Genomic DNA, 17,739 nt, shown 5'->3' with positions numbered 1-17,739 from the left:
TATAACTCTTAACCATAAAGTGACTTTCAGAGACCCTCAGAATGCTGTGAATGATGTTAGACTAAAAATCTATTGCCTTTCTGTAATGAAGGTGGGGTAAATGATCAGTTACGCCTTTACGAAAAATGAGAGAGAACAGTAAGGCCTTTCTTGTAAATGCATTCTGTATTTTTGTTCTGGTGGCCCTGGATCTGGGGAAAATGGCAAGTGACTGATCTAATGTCCATGGGAGGACAGGGCCAAGAGCTCCATTAGCAGGAAACCAGCAGATGACAACTTGTACAGTAGAATAAAGGGGAGATGTCATCTTGTCCTATTTTTAAATGACAGTCTCTGAAGCTCAAGGAGAGGTAGGATAACTTGGCCTTCATCTGTTTGAGAAAGGATTGTTCTGTTTTCCGTTTAAATTTGGATAGGTGGCTGTGAAACTGTCATTTTTCACTTTTAGAAACGTTTCAACATGTGCCACAAAAAGAATGTGTTCCTTGAGAGTCTCGGATGTTTCCAAGCACACCCACATAACATCTTTTCTGGGAGGAAGTATTTTCCCAGGGACTGGAATAGGGAAGTCAGTAAAACTGGCCTAGAAACTGCCATGGATTTTTTTTTTTCCTCCTTTTTTTTTTTTTTGGTTTGTTTTTGTTTGTGGTTTTTTTGTTTGGTTGGTTTTTTGCTGGTTTGGTTTTGTTTTGTTTGTTTGTTTGGCATGATGTGAGCCAAATTGCCAGGAAGGAGACTTTTCATCATGTTCTAACTACTTCATAATGTTCACTATTTCATAATATTCTAACTATTTCATAATGTTCTAACTATTCCTACTTCATGAAAATGATGTTACTTCGTAAATCATATGACTTTTGGATAAACTGGTAGGACAGAGGTGCTGTTCTCGAGAGGCTGTGACTGTGATGACCCTTACCAAAACTGGCCATACAAATGATTATGTGAGGTTGCAAATATGAAAAAATGGAGTTAATATATAAATAAACCAGGAGTTTAGTCCTGTTGTTCTCTAACATGTTTCTTAATAGCATGCAGAAATCAGCTGTAACAGGACAGTGGTATCCTTGGCACCAGGGGATTTAAAAGGCTGTAAAACAAGTGTGTGAGTGTGTGTATCTATCTGTATATATATATCTGTCTAACTGGAGTACCTTGTGTTTTCTTTGCCTGAACCTTGTATTCCTAAAACTGGTGGGGAGAAAAAGAAAAAATCCATTACCAACTGTTATGTTCTTTGTTCTGACTGGATTTTTGTGCTTCCTATCAATAGTCAATATGATGTTGCATAGCTAGGATAAACTGCCTGGAGCCTGTCAGGGCAGAGCAGTACAAGATAACATGGGCTCATTTCCTGTTGTATGTAGTTTTATAGCTATTTAGTTGGACCTTTTCCAAATGTTGCAATAACACCAAAAACATATAATACATTTGTACAGGGAGTGATACTTCAACAAGAGGCAGTTTGATATTTGAAAGCTCAAGTTTAGTTTTTGCTGTTATCTGATTTTTGAGGTCAACCAAGCAGCAGAGGCATTCTAGAAATTACTACTAAAGAGTTTCAGTCACAAGGAGATGTTGGTATAAAGGTTACAGTGCATGGCTGTACTTTGCTTGTTTTAGCTCACCAGTTTTTATTTCATCCTGCTTCTCCCTAGTTTGAATCTTATCAACTTTGGAGAAAAGCTGAAGGTCAGGTTCAAAATAGCCAGCCGTGCAGGGTCTTTTTGTCTTGTGTTTTTGGTGTCATGGTTTGCTTTGTTTTAATTTCACTTCTTGCTGAATCTGAGGAACTTCAATGTGCATGCATTATACATATGGTTTGTAGACAGCTGCAGTAACTAACACCTCGACACCGTGCTTACCTTTCAGTTCCGGCTGCTTGCTTGCCCCAGGTTGGAGCTACCCAGGGGATCAGACCCTGGTACAGCTGCTGGTCGGGTTGGAAGGACCACCCGGGGCAACAGAGACCGTTCTGCTGGGCAGCTGACTCACAGACAACAGAGATTAAGCAACAGGGTTAATGTTATATGGCTGGGGACTCTTATCGGTGTTTTCCTTTTCTGACATTTGGGGGGACCAGAGACTGTAATTTTTACTGTTTTTCCCCAGCCCTTCCTGACCACCTCCTGTTTAGGGTGTAGCCTGGGGTTTGGTGCAGTGCTCTTTCAGTGCAAACCTGGATGAGGGATGCCAAGGTATCTGCAAGCTTGGAGCCTCTGTGTAGGTACTACTAGAAGACTGTAGATCCCACAGGATGTGTTCAGCTATTGGTCTCTTTCACTGTGGAAAAAGGGGGAAGTATTTTTAATACTCCTCACCCAGCTTACTGACTCACTGGAACAGGCTGCCCAGGGAGGTTGTGGATTCTCCTTCTCTGGAGACATTCAAAACCCGCCTGGACGCCTTCTTGAGTAACCTCATCTAGGTGTTCCTGCTCCAGCAGGGGGATTGGACTAGATGATCTTTCAAAGTCCCTTCCAATCCCTAACATTCTGTGGTTATGTATGTAAAAATGCTACATAGCAACCTTCAGTAAATATTTTGTTGATAATGACAGCTGTGGTATTTCTTGTTATTTATGATACATCACTATCTCTTGCTCATTCTTTCATTTTTTGAATTCTTCGACTTAAATATTTGGCACGTACTTTCACTGGAAAAAGTTCGAACATTTTTCTCCTGTGTGAATATGATGAAAGGTCCATATAGAGTGTATGCTGATCTTTAACAAGCATTTAGGATGTGGCATGGCTGCAATAAAATGTTATTGCTGAGCATGTAAAGAAAGAATATATTACCAAAGAAAATGTGAAGTATTTTAAAGAGTAGACTCAGTCTCTGTGCTTCAGTTCATTTGAGGTGTGAGGCTTACTTGTGTTCCTTTTCAAATCAGTAGCAAGGCTGTCATTCATGTGAGTGGGATTTGAAGTAAACCCAAACCGAGACTTGTATTCATCAAAACATCAGCACATGTTGATTTACTGTGTATTTGGGGGATGGAGGGAATAGATTTAATAACTTGGTTTAGGACTTTGCCATCTGCTATGTGCAACACCATGTGCAGTCAGAGAATTACGTTTAAGAAAAATCTCATCAAAAGAATTGAAATAAGAGCAGATATTTCTCAAAAGAACTAGTGGGAGAAATGTAAAAAAGCTGATCTTAATTAGAGGAGAGTCAGCAGGAAGAACAGTTCCTACTGTGAGAGATACTGGTTATTTTTTTTACCTCAGCTGATTTTATGTATTAAAAACCCCCAAAAGTTACATTGGTGGATGCCGACCTGAAGCTTAGGCAAGTAGGTGGCATTCTGCCAGGTTCTCCCATCCATGAGTAAAGCATCATGTTTTTGTTTTGGGGGATTTTTGTTTTGTTTGTTGCTTCTTGTCTTTGAAGGCAGCTTTCTTCTGATTGTGGATATTGACTGTTAAATAATTCCAACTGAGCAGTGTTAGTAAAGAGCTTCAAGGCACTGAGAGGATTGCACACCTTTGACTGCCTAGGATTTTGCAGATTTTCTCCCTGCTTTTGAAGTAAAATTCAAGATCTTAGAATTAATTGGGCAGAAGTCAAATGCTCATTTGTGTAGCACCATGTCTTCTTTATTGTACAACTTTCTGAGAAAAATCTTCTGTACTATGTCAGATGTATTTGTGAGAGAGAAAATAGTGTTTACCTTATTGCATAATGTTCTTTCTAATAAGACAATGTCTCCAAACTGGATTTCCAGAAGGCTGCCACTTTCAGAAGTGACAGCTGTGTATTAGAGAGGGATATTGAAAGAGCTGTTTTATATTCTTATTGTGATCATTAAAATATAACTGTGCTATGCATTTTTATTATCTCTTAAATACAAGTAGGTGCTATATTTTATTTTCATATGCTGAGAAAGGATATCAAACAAGACGGAAGTGCTTAATGTTCCAGTGACCAATAGGTCTAGCTAGGAGCAGCATAGTCTTAAATTCCGTGACTGTAGAGGTATTAAGACAATCTTATGGCTGTATTTAAATGGAAATTACACACACTCTGGAATTTTTAAATTTTGCACAGTAAGTTAGGAAGGGAGATTAGGAAAATATAAACCAATTAAAACATTTGCAAAACTGAATTACAGATTTTTGTCACTTTGTGTTAAGCACTTAATGCCTGTGTAGGTGGCTCCAGCCAGGACTTCTGCCTACTGATTTGTCTGACTGATTTGATGAAATGGGCTGCGACACAGATAATCTTTCAGAACGTGGCCTGATGTCACCAGGTACTGAGTGTGCTGGCCCAAAGCCTTCAAAGATACATACATTCATATCTCCTTGATATAACTAGTTCAGCTGATCTGAGAGCTCAGGCCAAGTTTACCTTATCTAATGTCCTGAGTTCTTGTGCATAAGGCTGAACCATATTAACAATCTGCGTGCACAGTCATGGCCTGTCCCGGCCCCTGGTGTGCTCAGTAATGCCTTTCAGCTTTCAACGCAGGTGACCTGCAATCACACTGGAACATTCATTAGTGTAATTTGAACTTTGAACTTTAAATAATGAGGGCTTTATAAAGAAAGAGGGCTGGAGAATGAAACTAATAGCATCTCTTGTAGATTGGGAAAGTCTATTCCCACCCACTTTTGAACCCCATATCAGAGTTTGTGAGATGACAGTTGGGATGGAGTGTTACAGAGCAGATTTTAATAGGATAAGTGGAATATAATTAAACATCTAAGTGGAATAATGTGCAGTAAGTCAAAATGTAATGTATGAGCAGATAGGAAGTGTGTGTCTGTAAGACCATCTGATCCTTTCTGTCTTCAGTTAACAGAATGTATATTTTGATAAAGCAAGCTGAGAAAGGAAGTAAAAGTGGCTGAAACAGGTTGCATTGTCTGGGAATGAGGAAAGAAGCAAGTCCATGTCCTCTGTTTCAGGGAAGGAGGTGTAGAGCTGTCCGACACTGGAGCAGCTCCTCAGCTGCTGCCCCCCAGCCTGGTTCCCTCCGGCTCCCATCCCAGTTGTTGCCCAAATGCACTCAGGGTTGGGCTCTTTGTAGTTAGAATTTGTGATGGTGACAAAGTATGTTTCTCCATAGTGGAAGACTGTAGATTTTATTATACAAGAGCAGGCTTGCTGTCACTGTTCTCTATCTTCAACCACCGCCTTCAGTAAATAATACATAACTTTTGAGTCTTTTTTTTTTTCTTTTGTCACCAGAGCTCTTGCTTGTCTGCCTTTGTCTGGTTCAGCTGTTAAATATCTAATGTACTCTTTAGCTAGGAAAGAGAAATTGAGGTCAAAGTTTCTCGTATTTCTTAATTTTACTGTGTGTGGTATTTTTCTATTTTTTTTTTTTTAAGCCTATTTCCTAGGGAAATGAAACTCAAGAGCTTGTACTGCTTTTTCATCCTCCACCCTCTTTCTGTATCTGCCTGTTTTGTCTGTCTGATGAATTTCAGCCAAATTTGAGAGGTTTGGAGGTACAGAGCTCCCCATAAAACGTAACTGTCTAGGTTAAGTTAACAACCAAACTAATGACCTGGCTGAGTGAAAGGCCACTGTGTTCCCACACTGTTTGCTGCTGAGGATCTAGGTGAGATGGTACCTTGAGACAATTCTCTGAGAATCCTGGGGGCCGTCTGAACAACAATAAATTGTTTTTCTTTTCTTTTGTTTTCTTCCCATGGGCTTCTTCCAGAGCACTGGAACAGGCTGCCCAGAGAGGTTGTTGAGTCTCCTTTGGAGACATTCAAAACCCGCCTGGACACGTTCCTGTGCAATCTACTCTAGGTTAACCTGCTTTAGCAGATGGGTTAGACTAGATTATCTCCAGAGATCCCTTCCAACCCCAACCATTCTGTGATTCTGTAGTGATTTCTCCCATCTTTCACTGTCAAGTTCTTCCTTTTCCACTGCTTCCAAAGGCTACTGGGTCTCTGTGTCTTCTATAGCAGGCTATAGCTATAATATAACCAGGTTTTTTTTCTCCCCTCAAGTAGCAGGAAAAATGAAGGCAAACTAATTTTTGTTTGCTCTCTTGTTCCACTGAAATAGATACCCACTTCCTACAAAGCGTGCACTGGGGATTAATTTAAAGGAGCTCTTGCTCAGCAATGGAGTCAGGCACTTGGCCTCTGCAGGAAGAGAAGTTTTCCTGCTTGTAGGACTATTTCTGAAGACTCCAGTACTGTCTCTGTAGGTGGCCTGACCATTATGCCAGGATAAACTTTGAGTTCTGTGGATTTCAAAAGCTGGAAACATCTTTTTTTCGAGCTGATTTTCAGTTAAGACCTGAGCTTTGGAAACAGTGTGCCAGAGGTCTGAGAAGGCTTTCCTGCAAGCAGTCTTCAATTCTATTTTTAAGGCACTGGATAAACATTGGGAAGTAAAATGCTTGCCCCAGAATATCTGTAGCTACTTCACCCTTTCTCTTGGCTCTGACTTCCCAAACTTTTTTCCTTTATTTAAAAAAAGGAAAATCAGGGAATAGTCTGCCTATGCTTAATAGTGGCTCCTGTGCCAGTCACTGCCCACCCTGTGGGCTGAAACCAGTTGCAGCAAATTATTAATTTCCTTTCTGCTTTTGAGTGTGGGGCTTATTAGGTTTTACCAGGGTCAAAGTGTCATCCATTCACACTTGAGAGTGTGTGATCGCCTTACATGTTAGCATATTCTTGATCAGAAGTGTTCACTCAGTTCTCCATTGTAAACATGAGCAGTTTGGGTTCTAGCATCACACTCCTTAACTTGTTAAAAATATTTTCATACACTTCCCAGTTCTCAAGTTTCCTTTGGAATTGCTATACTGATGCACAGAAAAATTTTGTCCTAGCTATTCAGCTAATTCACAGTTGTTGAGTAAGAAAAACTAAATTCATCCTTGTTCAAGTCTATATATGCAATAATCTCCAGTGAGGTTCTGCGTTAGCTGAGCTCAATGGACCTCATGTAAATGCCGGCATCAATTACTTTTAAATTTTATAGAGTTTGTCTATAACCCTCAGAACTGGGAGTGGGATTGCCTTTATAGCATGGTCGTGTAGTTTCATAGAACAATAGGTGTAATAAAAAAAGTATTTCCTGTATTCTTTGTAGCCAGTCTCTGATCTGTACACAAATATGTTTACTGATACATCTGTACACATAGATTTATACAGACTAGAGTACCTCAATGCTTCCATGTTTTTAAAATCTAATAATGCATGTTAAAATGCATGTTTTAAGCACACGGCTGATATTGTGCATTTGAAAACTCTTCGGTCACTGCTCTCTGTGCATGGAGCTCAGCTCAACAGGGGACTCTGAAGTGATGTCCTCGTTGCTCTCCAGAAGTCAATACAGCAGAAGCAGCTGACCAGAGGGTGATTAACTTTGGAAGTAATTCAGGGGTACCAAAATGATGGGTCTCAATAATTGCTTCTTTAAGACTTTTCTTGCCGGGCTGCTGGCCACTTCGTAATGGAATCTGAGCTTTGAGAGCCAAATGGCAGAACTCCTCCTGATTCTGATGGTATGTTGTCTCATAGTTAAGACACTTGAGAACCGCAAACATTCTGTAAGCTTTCTGTGTATGTAAATCTGCACTAGCAGGCACCGGGCATCTTGCCTCCCTCTTTCCTGGAAGATAAATGATTATTTTTGCAAAGTATCTGTGATACATTGATATACAGAAATCAATACAGTTTGGTAATGCTGAGTGTGTGTGTATTCTGTGAGTATTCTGAAACACATATAGCTTTAAGTCCAGCTGGCCAGGAAGGTTTGCTACATAGCAGGGAATTTGTTATGTTGAACTAGTTGAGTCATTTTGCAGTTCATATGAGGATTAGTTTTCTCTACAGTTTTCCTGTTGTGAGGCAACTAGCTTGTGTTATTGTTTTCAACATCCGTGAGCCTAACTGTACTAAATTGCAGAGTGCTTTGTCTTTTCTGAACATCAGTCACCTTGAAAAGAGCGTACGGCAGCTTCACTTGAGTCCACCTGCAGTGTCGGGGTGACAAGGGTGTGCCCTCAGAATTGTTTTGCTGTTGAGCCAATGACTATTTTAAGGTCAACGTGGTGCTTCTGAAAGGACTCCTCTTACAGGAAGCAGTTCAGAAATCTGAACGAATACTTTTCAGGCGTATGTCATACTTGGGATGAAAATTGAATTTATGTAATGCTAGGCTCCATAGGTAAAATGGTGGTCTTGCTGAAGTAAGCAGCAGATCTCCCTTTAACAAGCGAAATTCTGCAGGCAGTATATGCAGTTGTTTCATGCTTAGGCTTGTCAAACCATAACTGCCCTAAATATTGCACCTTGTTTCTCTACAGATGTGCACTGGTAACTACACGTTTGTTCCTTACATGATAACTCCACATAACAAGGTGTACTGTTGTGACAGCAGTTTTATGAAGGGACTAACAGAGCTGATGCAGCCCAGTTTTGAGTCACTGCTCGGACCTATATGCTTACCTCTGGTGGATCGATTTATTCAGCTCTTGAAGGTGGCACAGGCCAGTTCAAGGTGAGTTGTCTTTTTGTATCCCTGTGTAAAATTCATATATTCCTGCTGGTGATATAAATATCAGATTCTTGCATCAGGGTGATACGTTTTGCCTTCTGCTGAGACAAATTGATAATGAATAATTTAGCTTGACCAAATCTCTCCACTGACACTGCTCTATCAATAAATGTTCCACTTATACGTTGTGGGAGAGCTGTAGGGCCAGAAAAACAAAAGCAAGGGAGCTGTCCCCAGTTGCTGATGTGAAGTTGTTCCTCTTCAGCCAGTATTTCCGGGAATCCATTCTGAATGACATCAGGAAAGCCCGAACCCTCTACACGGGCAAAGAGCTTGCGGCAGAGCTGGCGAGGATCCGACAGCGAGTGGATAATGTTGAAGTCTTGTCTGCTGACATTGTAATAAACTTGCTGCTGTCCTACAGAGACATCCAGGTATGAATCCTCTGCTCAAAGATCATCTAAAACGTAGAAAATTAAACTGCATTCTTGGTGAAATTCTTAGTGCATCTTGCACAGATTTAGTAACAAACTATATGGATAATACAGGCTAGTAAAATTCTTTTACAGTATCTTCACTGGTGATTTTTACTTTATTTTGCAGTTAAACTGTTTATAGTTTGCCTTTTTGTAGCAGAAAAGTGTCCTGTACTTTTCAGGTGCTGTTATAAAATAACATATAATAACTCTTCTCCATCTCAGCATTACGATGTGATGAACAGCCTGTAGTATGTCCTACTTAAAGGCTATGGTAGCATTCTGCTATTGATATGTATACACATTCTTATTATGAGTGAGCCTTGTCACCTTGTGATATTTCTCATGGCAGCAAAACATGTTTATATGCATTTCATCTTCTCTGAGTGGTGCTAATGCTTGCTGACTTTGTTATACGTAGTTTCAACTGTTGCTCCTTAAACATTTTGAAGATATTTTGTGTGTGTTCGTGTTTGTGTGTTGTTGTTTGTTTTTTAATATGTCAGCAAGTAAGCCACTTTAAAAACTGTGACATTGAAAGATTCTTTCATTTTGTTTTTGTAGCTCATGCCTACTTCAAAGTTTTGGGAGGCCTTAATACAGACGTAATTAACATTTTAATGTCTGTCCAGTATGAACTCTGATATGTGTTTAGCCCCTGAAGCTAACTTTAGTCATTAAACATATGTACTAAAATTTCCACAGGTCCACACTGAAGCAGTACAGGAGACCGAATTGTATTTCCAGGTTAAATACTGTGCATGTTCATGTTTCTGATTAGTGCCAGGCCATTTACAGTTCAAACTGAAATCTGTTAAAATACCTCTTGGTATGAAATACTAGGTGCTTAGTTCAAAGATAAGTTTATATAGGCATACCTCAGTACAGCCACGTAAAACTTCATTATTCCCTTCTTTTGGAAGGATTATGATTCCATTGTGAAACTGGTGAAAACTTTAGAAAAACTACCTACTTTTGACTTGGCTTCCCACCACCACGTGAGGTTTCATTATGCATTTGCGCTGAACAGGTAAGCATCCACCCTTCCTTCTGCTGTTGAACAGTAAATCAGAACTGAAAACTTCACACAAAGTTGGTGGTCCTGGATGAAGTTCCTTACTGGAGTCTTCATACGCAGATCTAGGGTTTTTAGTGATGCAATGTTGGGGACTCTGAGCTTCATGATCATTTTAAGCTTTCTTTAACTTCCACACTGTCAAATTCCATTCTTCTTCCTTTAAGCATGAGTGTTTGGTTTGTCTTTTCATAGGTGTGCATCATTTTTTCATTTCAGTACCTCATTTGGAGCAAACAAATACCTAGCACTATTTTACCTTTGTAGAATAGAGTTTTAATATTGCTGTTTGGCTGGCAATGCTGCAGCATTTGTGCTAACTTAAGACATCCTCATTCAAGCCTGAGTTCTGACACTGTAAGGAGACGAGGAGAATGTTCATCAAATGTCAGTCAATAGACTTTATTATATTAATAAACATATTTTCATGTTCTCTGATAACATGCACAAAGTGTGCCGCATGCAGCAACATGCACTAGTTTATTGGGTTAAATGAGAACCAAGGCCAGATTTTTTTTTTTCCTGGGATACTGGCAATTGGGCAAGGCATTAAAAGGCAAGTTTTCTCAGAGGAAACAGCAGAGGTTTTCTGCTCCCTTGCTGTTATCACAATGAATGTATTTCTATTGACGTTAGAGGAGTAGACCATGTGTCAGCAGGCGTTAAAACTCTCAAATATAGAAAATGTCTGCAGAACTTTGTTTCTCTCACAGATTTGAATATTGTAATTCAGGTTCACAGAGGAGGCAGAAACTGTATATCATGTCAAAGTGATGTCAAAAAAATATATCACAAGTAATTAATTGAAAAATAACAACCTGTTTTTTAAAACAAATAAACCAAACAAAAAAATCAAGATGAGCTATCTGCCATCATTTTGCCTGAATAAAATGTCCAGGTCCTTTCTTGCTCTTTTTTACCAGATAGATGAAGGTATAAATACAGTGCCCTTTTTGTTCCTGTTTTGCATATGTGGACCTTTGCAAATGAAATAATCCAGCATGTATCTGCCTCTTCTACACAGCCTTCACAAAAGTCACTAGGTGTATCTTGGAGTTTTAACAGGTTATTTAGACCCCAAGGTCACCATTTTCTAAAACAAAGTTGCCTTTGAAAACAGGACTTGCCTGGTTCACTGGGGCACTAGAAAAAACCTACAAAACCACAGTATAAACTTTTCAGGCAGATTCTTACACTATGTTGGTTCTGTTGGGACTTCCTGTAGACTGAAAGACCTGTTTTTCATAGATATGACTGTAAGATGTAGCCTTTGAGAGTACTGGCATATGAAAGGTCTGCGTGGTACCTCCAAAGGAGTTCAGATCAGATTTTTCTCTCCCTCTCTTCTCAAGAGTGTGAATTTAACTGGAATCCATGACAGCCATGAAAATGTTCATGCTTTGGCATATGCCAAGGAGGTATTACTTGAGGTAATTGTAGCTTTCACCTTTTGGGGAATATAGAGGGTGTTTCCTGAGCTGAGACAGGTCTGGAATACTCTGCGCAGCTGAGTGTTTGCTGTGGAAGAAGCTGTCCCTGCTGCTTCTAATCCAGGTCACTAGTACGGAAGGATAGAGCAGCTCAATTAGTCAGGATTAGTCTGACCTAGATCAAGTGTGTGAGGACATTGCTGATGGAAGGAAGGAAAAGTAGGGACCTCTGTCTCTGGAGATCAGCAAAGTGTAAAAGGCTTGTAGCGCAAAACACTGCTGTGTCTTACTGGTTTTGTTCTCATTAAGTTCAGCTAGCGGTTGATTTGATCTGGATTAGTGGTAACTCTTCCGCATCTTGTATTAACTATCTACCTGAAACTCCATTCTGAAAATCGCCCTTCTGTAATGAAAGTCAACTGAAAAAAGTAAAGAAGCTGCAGACTTCCCATTGTTGCTTTACTTGAGTGATCAATATGAGAAGAGAAAACAAAAGGCAGCAAACCTTCAACAACTGGGATCAGTTGGCAGGGGAACCAAAATAGCACAGATCTGAAGGGCTCTTATTTGGTCTACCAGGAGCACTTGATTTGTCTCCCTGGGACTGGGAGCACTTGTCTGTCTTAAATAAGTACCCCAGCCTTGCTGTGCCCCTCTAGAAGTTCTGGAGGAGCCTACTGCAGCTCTGTAGGCTGAGTTGGCTTTTCCTAATTTGGTGGAATTTGATTGGTCTGAAGGTTGGCAAGAGAGGGCACTTGGTTTTGTTTATCTTTCTTACTAGGCTAAGACATCAATAGAGGTTGGCCCAGACTTGCAGAGCCTTTTTTTTTTTTTTCTTCCTCAGGAAAGCAGTTTATCCTGTCTGCTCAAACAACTGCCTCTGCTCTGTTTTCTTAATTATTTTTTGTTATGATGCAAGTACTTGTTCTTCCTCTGTTACTCATTCTCCTTGATTTAAACCTTTTCTTCCACATCACTTCCTTCTGAAGCTGCATACATGAGCTCAGAGCTCACAAGATCAGGTATCTCATAGAGTACACAGGCTCTGATCTCAAAGGTTTGACATTGATGCTGCCTGTGTAGATGCATCAAAACTTTGATATGTTCTTGTAGAAGGAAGAAAAGAGTCCACTACTAAACCTCTGGTCAAGTAGTATCTGTTTTAAGGTGGCTGTGGCTTTTGATGTGTTGGTTTTTTCTTTCTGAGGTAGCTTTCTCTTGCAAGCTTCTTCAATGCGAAGCTTGCAAGACAGATAAAAACCCCACTTTTATGTATTCCCCCCCGACTCAAGTTGTAGTCACTCAAATATTACAAGCAATTTCTCCAAAAGAATATATTACTTTCCCCAAACCACTGAAGAGTAGATTTTTTTTTTCTGAAAAAGGAGTCATTTGCTTGTTCAGTACACAAATAAGTAAAAAATCCTAATCTCTTGATACTGAATGATGTATCTATCCAAAGTCTGAGTCACCAGGAAGTGTCTAATGCTTGCAGTTGTGTGGTTTATTTGTCTGAAGTACTTCTGTTAATACTACCTTATTGGCTTCACTTCTTAATCTTTTCTATCATGGGAATTCAGTCTGGTTTGTGCTTTTTTGTTTCTTTTTGCTTCACATTCAAAATGTGTATATATAAAAAAACCTCACAAACACAAAATGGAATCTTTATTTCCTTTAACGCATGAATTACTATGAAACAAATATTAGATATGAAACCTAGGTTCGTATCTTTTAATTGTGTCAGAAAGTAATACATGATCTTTCTAAATTGCTCTTGAGGCTCATGTTGCTGCTGTCAGTGCTTTGCTCTGGCTGATGCTTCATGAGAGAGAGAGAAAAAACATGTTTGGGGGCTTTCATAAAGGTGTCCCATGATAAGAGAGAGGAAAAAAAGGAAGAAAGTTGGGGGAAAGTCTATGTATAATGTAGTCCATTGTGTACATTTTACATGGATGAAGTCAATCATATATATCCAAACGTGATCATGAAATAAGTATTTCTTGTTAACTTTATTGTGTTGTGGGTTTTTTTTAATCAGAATTTTTATTTTTTAATAGGCGGAATCTGCCTGGAGACAGACAGAAAGCTCTAGAAATTATGATTCCTCTGGTAGAACAGGAAGACCAAGTAGCTTCAGATATGTACTGCCTGGTTGGTCGAATTTACAAGGACATGTTTTTGGAATCTGGGTTCATAGATATAGAAAGCAGAGACAAAGGGACATTCTGGTGAGTACCATTTTCCTGACCTCTGTCCTTTTGTTAGCTTTGGGAAAATACTCCTTAAACAAGAAGATATTTCAGCTGGTTTTTGTTCCAAATATTTGGTTTTCTTAAGGGATCCACTGAATCTTCTAACTTTCACATATTTGTTGAGAATGAGAGATTTATACTGTTCACAAATCTGGATCTGCGAAGTTCTTTAAGTGCCTCAGATTTGGAAGTTTAGGTAGCTCTCACCAGAGTGTATTTTCCTCCTCTATATTATTCTTACTATACCTTACAATATGATTCTTAGGAATCTAGGCCAGACAATAATCAGTGTGAATCAACTGGTGTATCTCTAATGTGGTAGATATTAGCTAGCTAGGCTTAAAGGTGCTGAGATTTAACTCTGCACTGATGTTTAGGATGTACCATTCTATCTTTTTTTTTGGCTTCCATGCTCACAAGCCATGTAGGTGTTCCAAACTTATGATGGCAAAAGTTTTATCACCCCATCACCATATAATATGTGCATGTTACAGTGGACTACAATACTGTTGATAGTCGAAGAAGCACACAATAGTCTAGGCAAATTCTTACCTTAATTATAGAGGCAAGTATCATGTTTTCTATTGCTTTTGAAATGCACCAAAATGCTGTTATGTGGAATAGGTTAAAAAAATAGTTTTTGTCTCTCATCCATCTGGGTTTTAATTTCCAAAAGCAATGTACTTGAAATGGAGGCACTGGACACCATCCTAGACTTCTGTCAGGATGAGCTGCTTTTCTCCATTATGATTCAGATGAGGGTACAGACAATCTCTGTTTATGTATCCTGCACATCAGATCCTAGTTCTGGTCTTGTGCTCATCAGCTGCCTGTTGAAGTAATTGCTTAGAATAGAAAGCTTTCTTCTCTCTTCATTTATCACTTGTTTTCAGTAAACTTAAGATTAGAACTGTCTTTGGTAAAAGATGTGATCACTTACCATTTATGGCCTCAGAATACAAGTACAGTTTATAATTGCTGGTCATGCTTTACAGTTTTGCAATGCTTACTGGATTTTTTTTAAAGATGTTGAAGTAAGAGGAATGCAGCATATTGTCATGGTTCTGCCTTCATAATTTTGGATTAAAGAAAAATTTTGTTTCCTCTAAGGCAAGACCTGTAGCAAACTTTCAAGATGCTGTTTTAAAAAAAAAAAAGTCATGAACTTATATAAAAAGAGAACTGTTATCTTGTGTACAAATACTAGGCATTATCACAGGCTAAACAGAATAAATAGACATTACTTTTGCTGTTGCTTTTTCCTTATTCATAGTGCCTTATGAAGAGATACACTTGGAGATTTTCAAACTGAGTTGAACTAAGAATGATATGTGTAATAGTGGTAATTACTTCTAGGACATTTTACGTAGCTACTTTAACACACTTAGGAGATTCATCGTAGCAATCTTGATATTCATACGCTTGAATGAGGGGAAGTGATTGCAGTGAGGCAGACCAGCTTGGGAGGGCACAGCAGCTGACAGCTCCTGCAGGGGGGTGGGATGCTGACCAGCCACCCCAAAATCACCCCTGAAGTCTCTGGCAAGTGAGACTCTGTACAGGCTGCTCTGTGCTCCTGCCGCCCTAGAACAGGGTCGTCTCCCTCAAGTCAAGCTGAAGTTCGGCTGGATGCTGTACCGCATGGGACGGTTGCTTTTGGTTTGTGCTTGATGCTGGATATTGATTTGAATTCTAGTGTTAGTCATACAGCAGGGTTGACGTGGCTGAAGAGTTGACTCATAGCCCAGTGAAAGGCTCTTGGGAAGGAGCAGGCCTACCCTAGTGCTGCTGCAGGCCACCACAGGCGAAGGTGTGTGCAGGTACTTTGATCTATTCCCTCCACTTCCCCCCCAAAAAAGGGGGGAGAAGGAAATAGGCAGTCGGTATGCTTTCCTGACAATTGAAAAGCAGAATAAAAGACATCATTTCATATAAATATGAGATAAGAAATGAAAGATTAGTTATTAACTATCACTTTCTTGTTGCATACTGACAGTGTAAATCAGACTTACCCAAGCCATCAAGTCTTTATTCAAATATTTTTCACTGCTACCTCCCTAATTCAGTGTCTGCACTGCAACATTTTCCCAAATGTCAGCTTTTGATTTCTTTATGGCATTTATAATTGCATCAGCTAAGCCAGCCTCTGCTTTATAGGCAGACTTTTAAACTTTCCTGCCTTTCTGCTGTACTGTGTGGGTTCCTCCAGTGCTATTTGGGGCATGACAATGTACAGCAATTGTACCAGTTGAATTTAAATTGGTTCAGTCAACAGAAGTGACTTGTGATTTGCTTGGGAAACCAAGCAATTTAATTTATTCAGAATTAATTATGACAGGGATTTTTTGTCTGTAAATCTTTGCTATATGAGCTATGGAGATATAAGGCTTAAGAATGACAGCGCAGGATCGCACCAAATATAAAATTACACTTTTATTCATAATTGTTTAGGAGCGGTAAATAGGACCACATAGGTCCAAGATGCTATTATTTCTTGGTGTAGCATGTAAAGATCAGCAGAAAGCTGAGTTTCTGCTGTGGGGTAGGGAGATTTGGAAGCGAGTTAGAATGAAAAGGCAGAAGCCAGGAACAGGAATTCCCAGGATATTCCTTCTGGTCTGCTGGGAGTAAGTGGCGAGGTCTTGATGGCAAGGGACTGAAGGGGTGGCATCTGTGGGGAGAGACCAGGAGCTGCCCTATGTTGGATACGACTGGTTCCAGCCAGGTCAAATGGACTCATCACCAGCCAAAACTGAGCATATCAGCAGTGCTGGTGGTGCCTCTGTGATAACATATTTAAGAAAGGTTTTTTTGGGGGCTGTTTCACGGATTACTTCTGCAAGCAGTAACTGTTTTGCAAACTTATGCCCATCTCCACCTCCTTTGCCTGTATGATTAACATTGTTTACAGCACAAATGTGCCTGCCTGTTGATACGCATGAGAGATGCTTATTTTAGTCTTTAAATTTTGAAGTTTTCTATGTATCTGTCCAAAGACTAGAGAAATTTTGATAGTCATGCCATAAACTAGGCATTTTTGGGCAAAATAAAAAAGTGAAAATACAGAGTCTCTTGTATTGGAACAAACATACTTATTTTCAAGGGGTTTTTTTCTTCCTCTGTCAATCTTTTATCTCTTGTTTTCCTGATACTGCATGAGGGTTACAGCATGAATTTCTCTGGGTAAAAAAAAAATAAAAGAGAATCCAGCTCCCAGCATCACAATGTCTCCAAACAGATTATACCAGCTAAGAGGTCTCTTCTAGCTGTATATGCTCAGAATCAATGAGTGTGTTGTCCTGCTTGGTTGGTGGGGTTTTATGGGGTTTTGTGGGTGTGGTTTTTGGTTTTTTGGTTTTTTTAATTGTGGGTGGTTTAGTTTTTTTAAGTGAGCAAAAATATTTTTCAGATACTTTCCTGTTTTGTTGTAACTCACAGTAGAAGAGGAAAGGCAGACAATGAAAGAAAAGAAGAAAATGAGACTACTTTGCTCATCATAGTGTTGTTTTTTTTTTTTTAAAGAACTAGACTCTAGTCTAGTGAGGTGGGCAACTGGAGTATAGAAAGAGTATGCACGTGGCAGACTGAAGAGGAGCCTGTCTTGCAGATTTAGAAAACACAGCTTATGTTAAAGGATACAAAGTCCTGAATAATTAGAGCAGGGAAAACAATGAAGAAAATTACAAGAAAAATTTAAAAACAGCCATATTTTTGGCCTGCTAGGATTAAAATGCCTTAGCTTTACTTACATATCGAAGTGTGGTCGGGAATCCAAATTCTTCGTTTTTGCATAGATTATTTTTCTTTCCCTTCTTATGTATGAATCTCACAACCTGCTGAACTTTAAGATAATCCATTTGTTTGTATTTTTCCCATTCTTTTGAAACTAATTTAAAACTCCATTGCTTTTACTGTACCTGAGTTGTGTTGACTGAATCTCCTGTGCTCATTAACTCACACAGTCTTGTGTCTTCCTTACCAGAGGCATGTGTGTATGTGTATATACATGTATGCAA

At 39.4% G+C, this 17,739-nt stretch overlaps 1 protein-coding gene across 1 annotated transcript in view; it reads left to right on the top strand.

Moving 5' to 3' along the window:
- Positions 1-17,739, top strand: part of MAP3K5 (mitogen-activated protein kinase kinase kinase 5) — a 105,529-nt gene that overhangs the window by 36,435 nt on the left and 51,355 nt on the right. Inside the window, 4 exon segments of the mRNA XM_065631237.1 lie at positions 8,300-8,493; positions 8,756-8,924; positions 9,890-9,996; positions 13,529-13,699. Of these exon segments, the coding sequence (XP_065487309.1) occupies positions 8,300-8,493; positions 8,756-8,924; positions 9,890-9,996; positions 13,529-13,699 (641 nt within the window).

Source organism: Caloenas nicobarica, chromosome 3 (assembly GCF_036013445.1).
Source record: "Caloenas nicobarica isolate bCalNic1 chromosome 3, bCalNic1.hap1, whole genome shotgun sequence".
Classification (NCBI taxonomy): domain Eukaryota; kingdom Metazoa; phylum Chordata; class Aves; order Columbiformes; family Columbidae; genus Caloenas; species Caloenas nicobarica.
The sequence above is the reverse complement of the archived record's forward strand: the minus strand, read 5'-3'. Positions and strand labels throughout refer to the sequence as shown.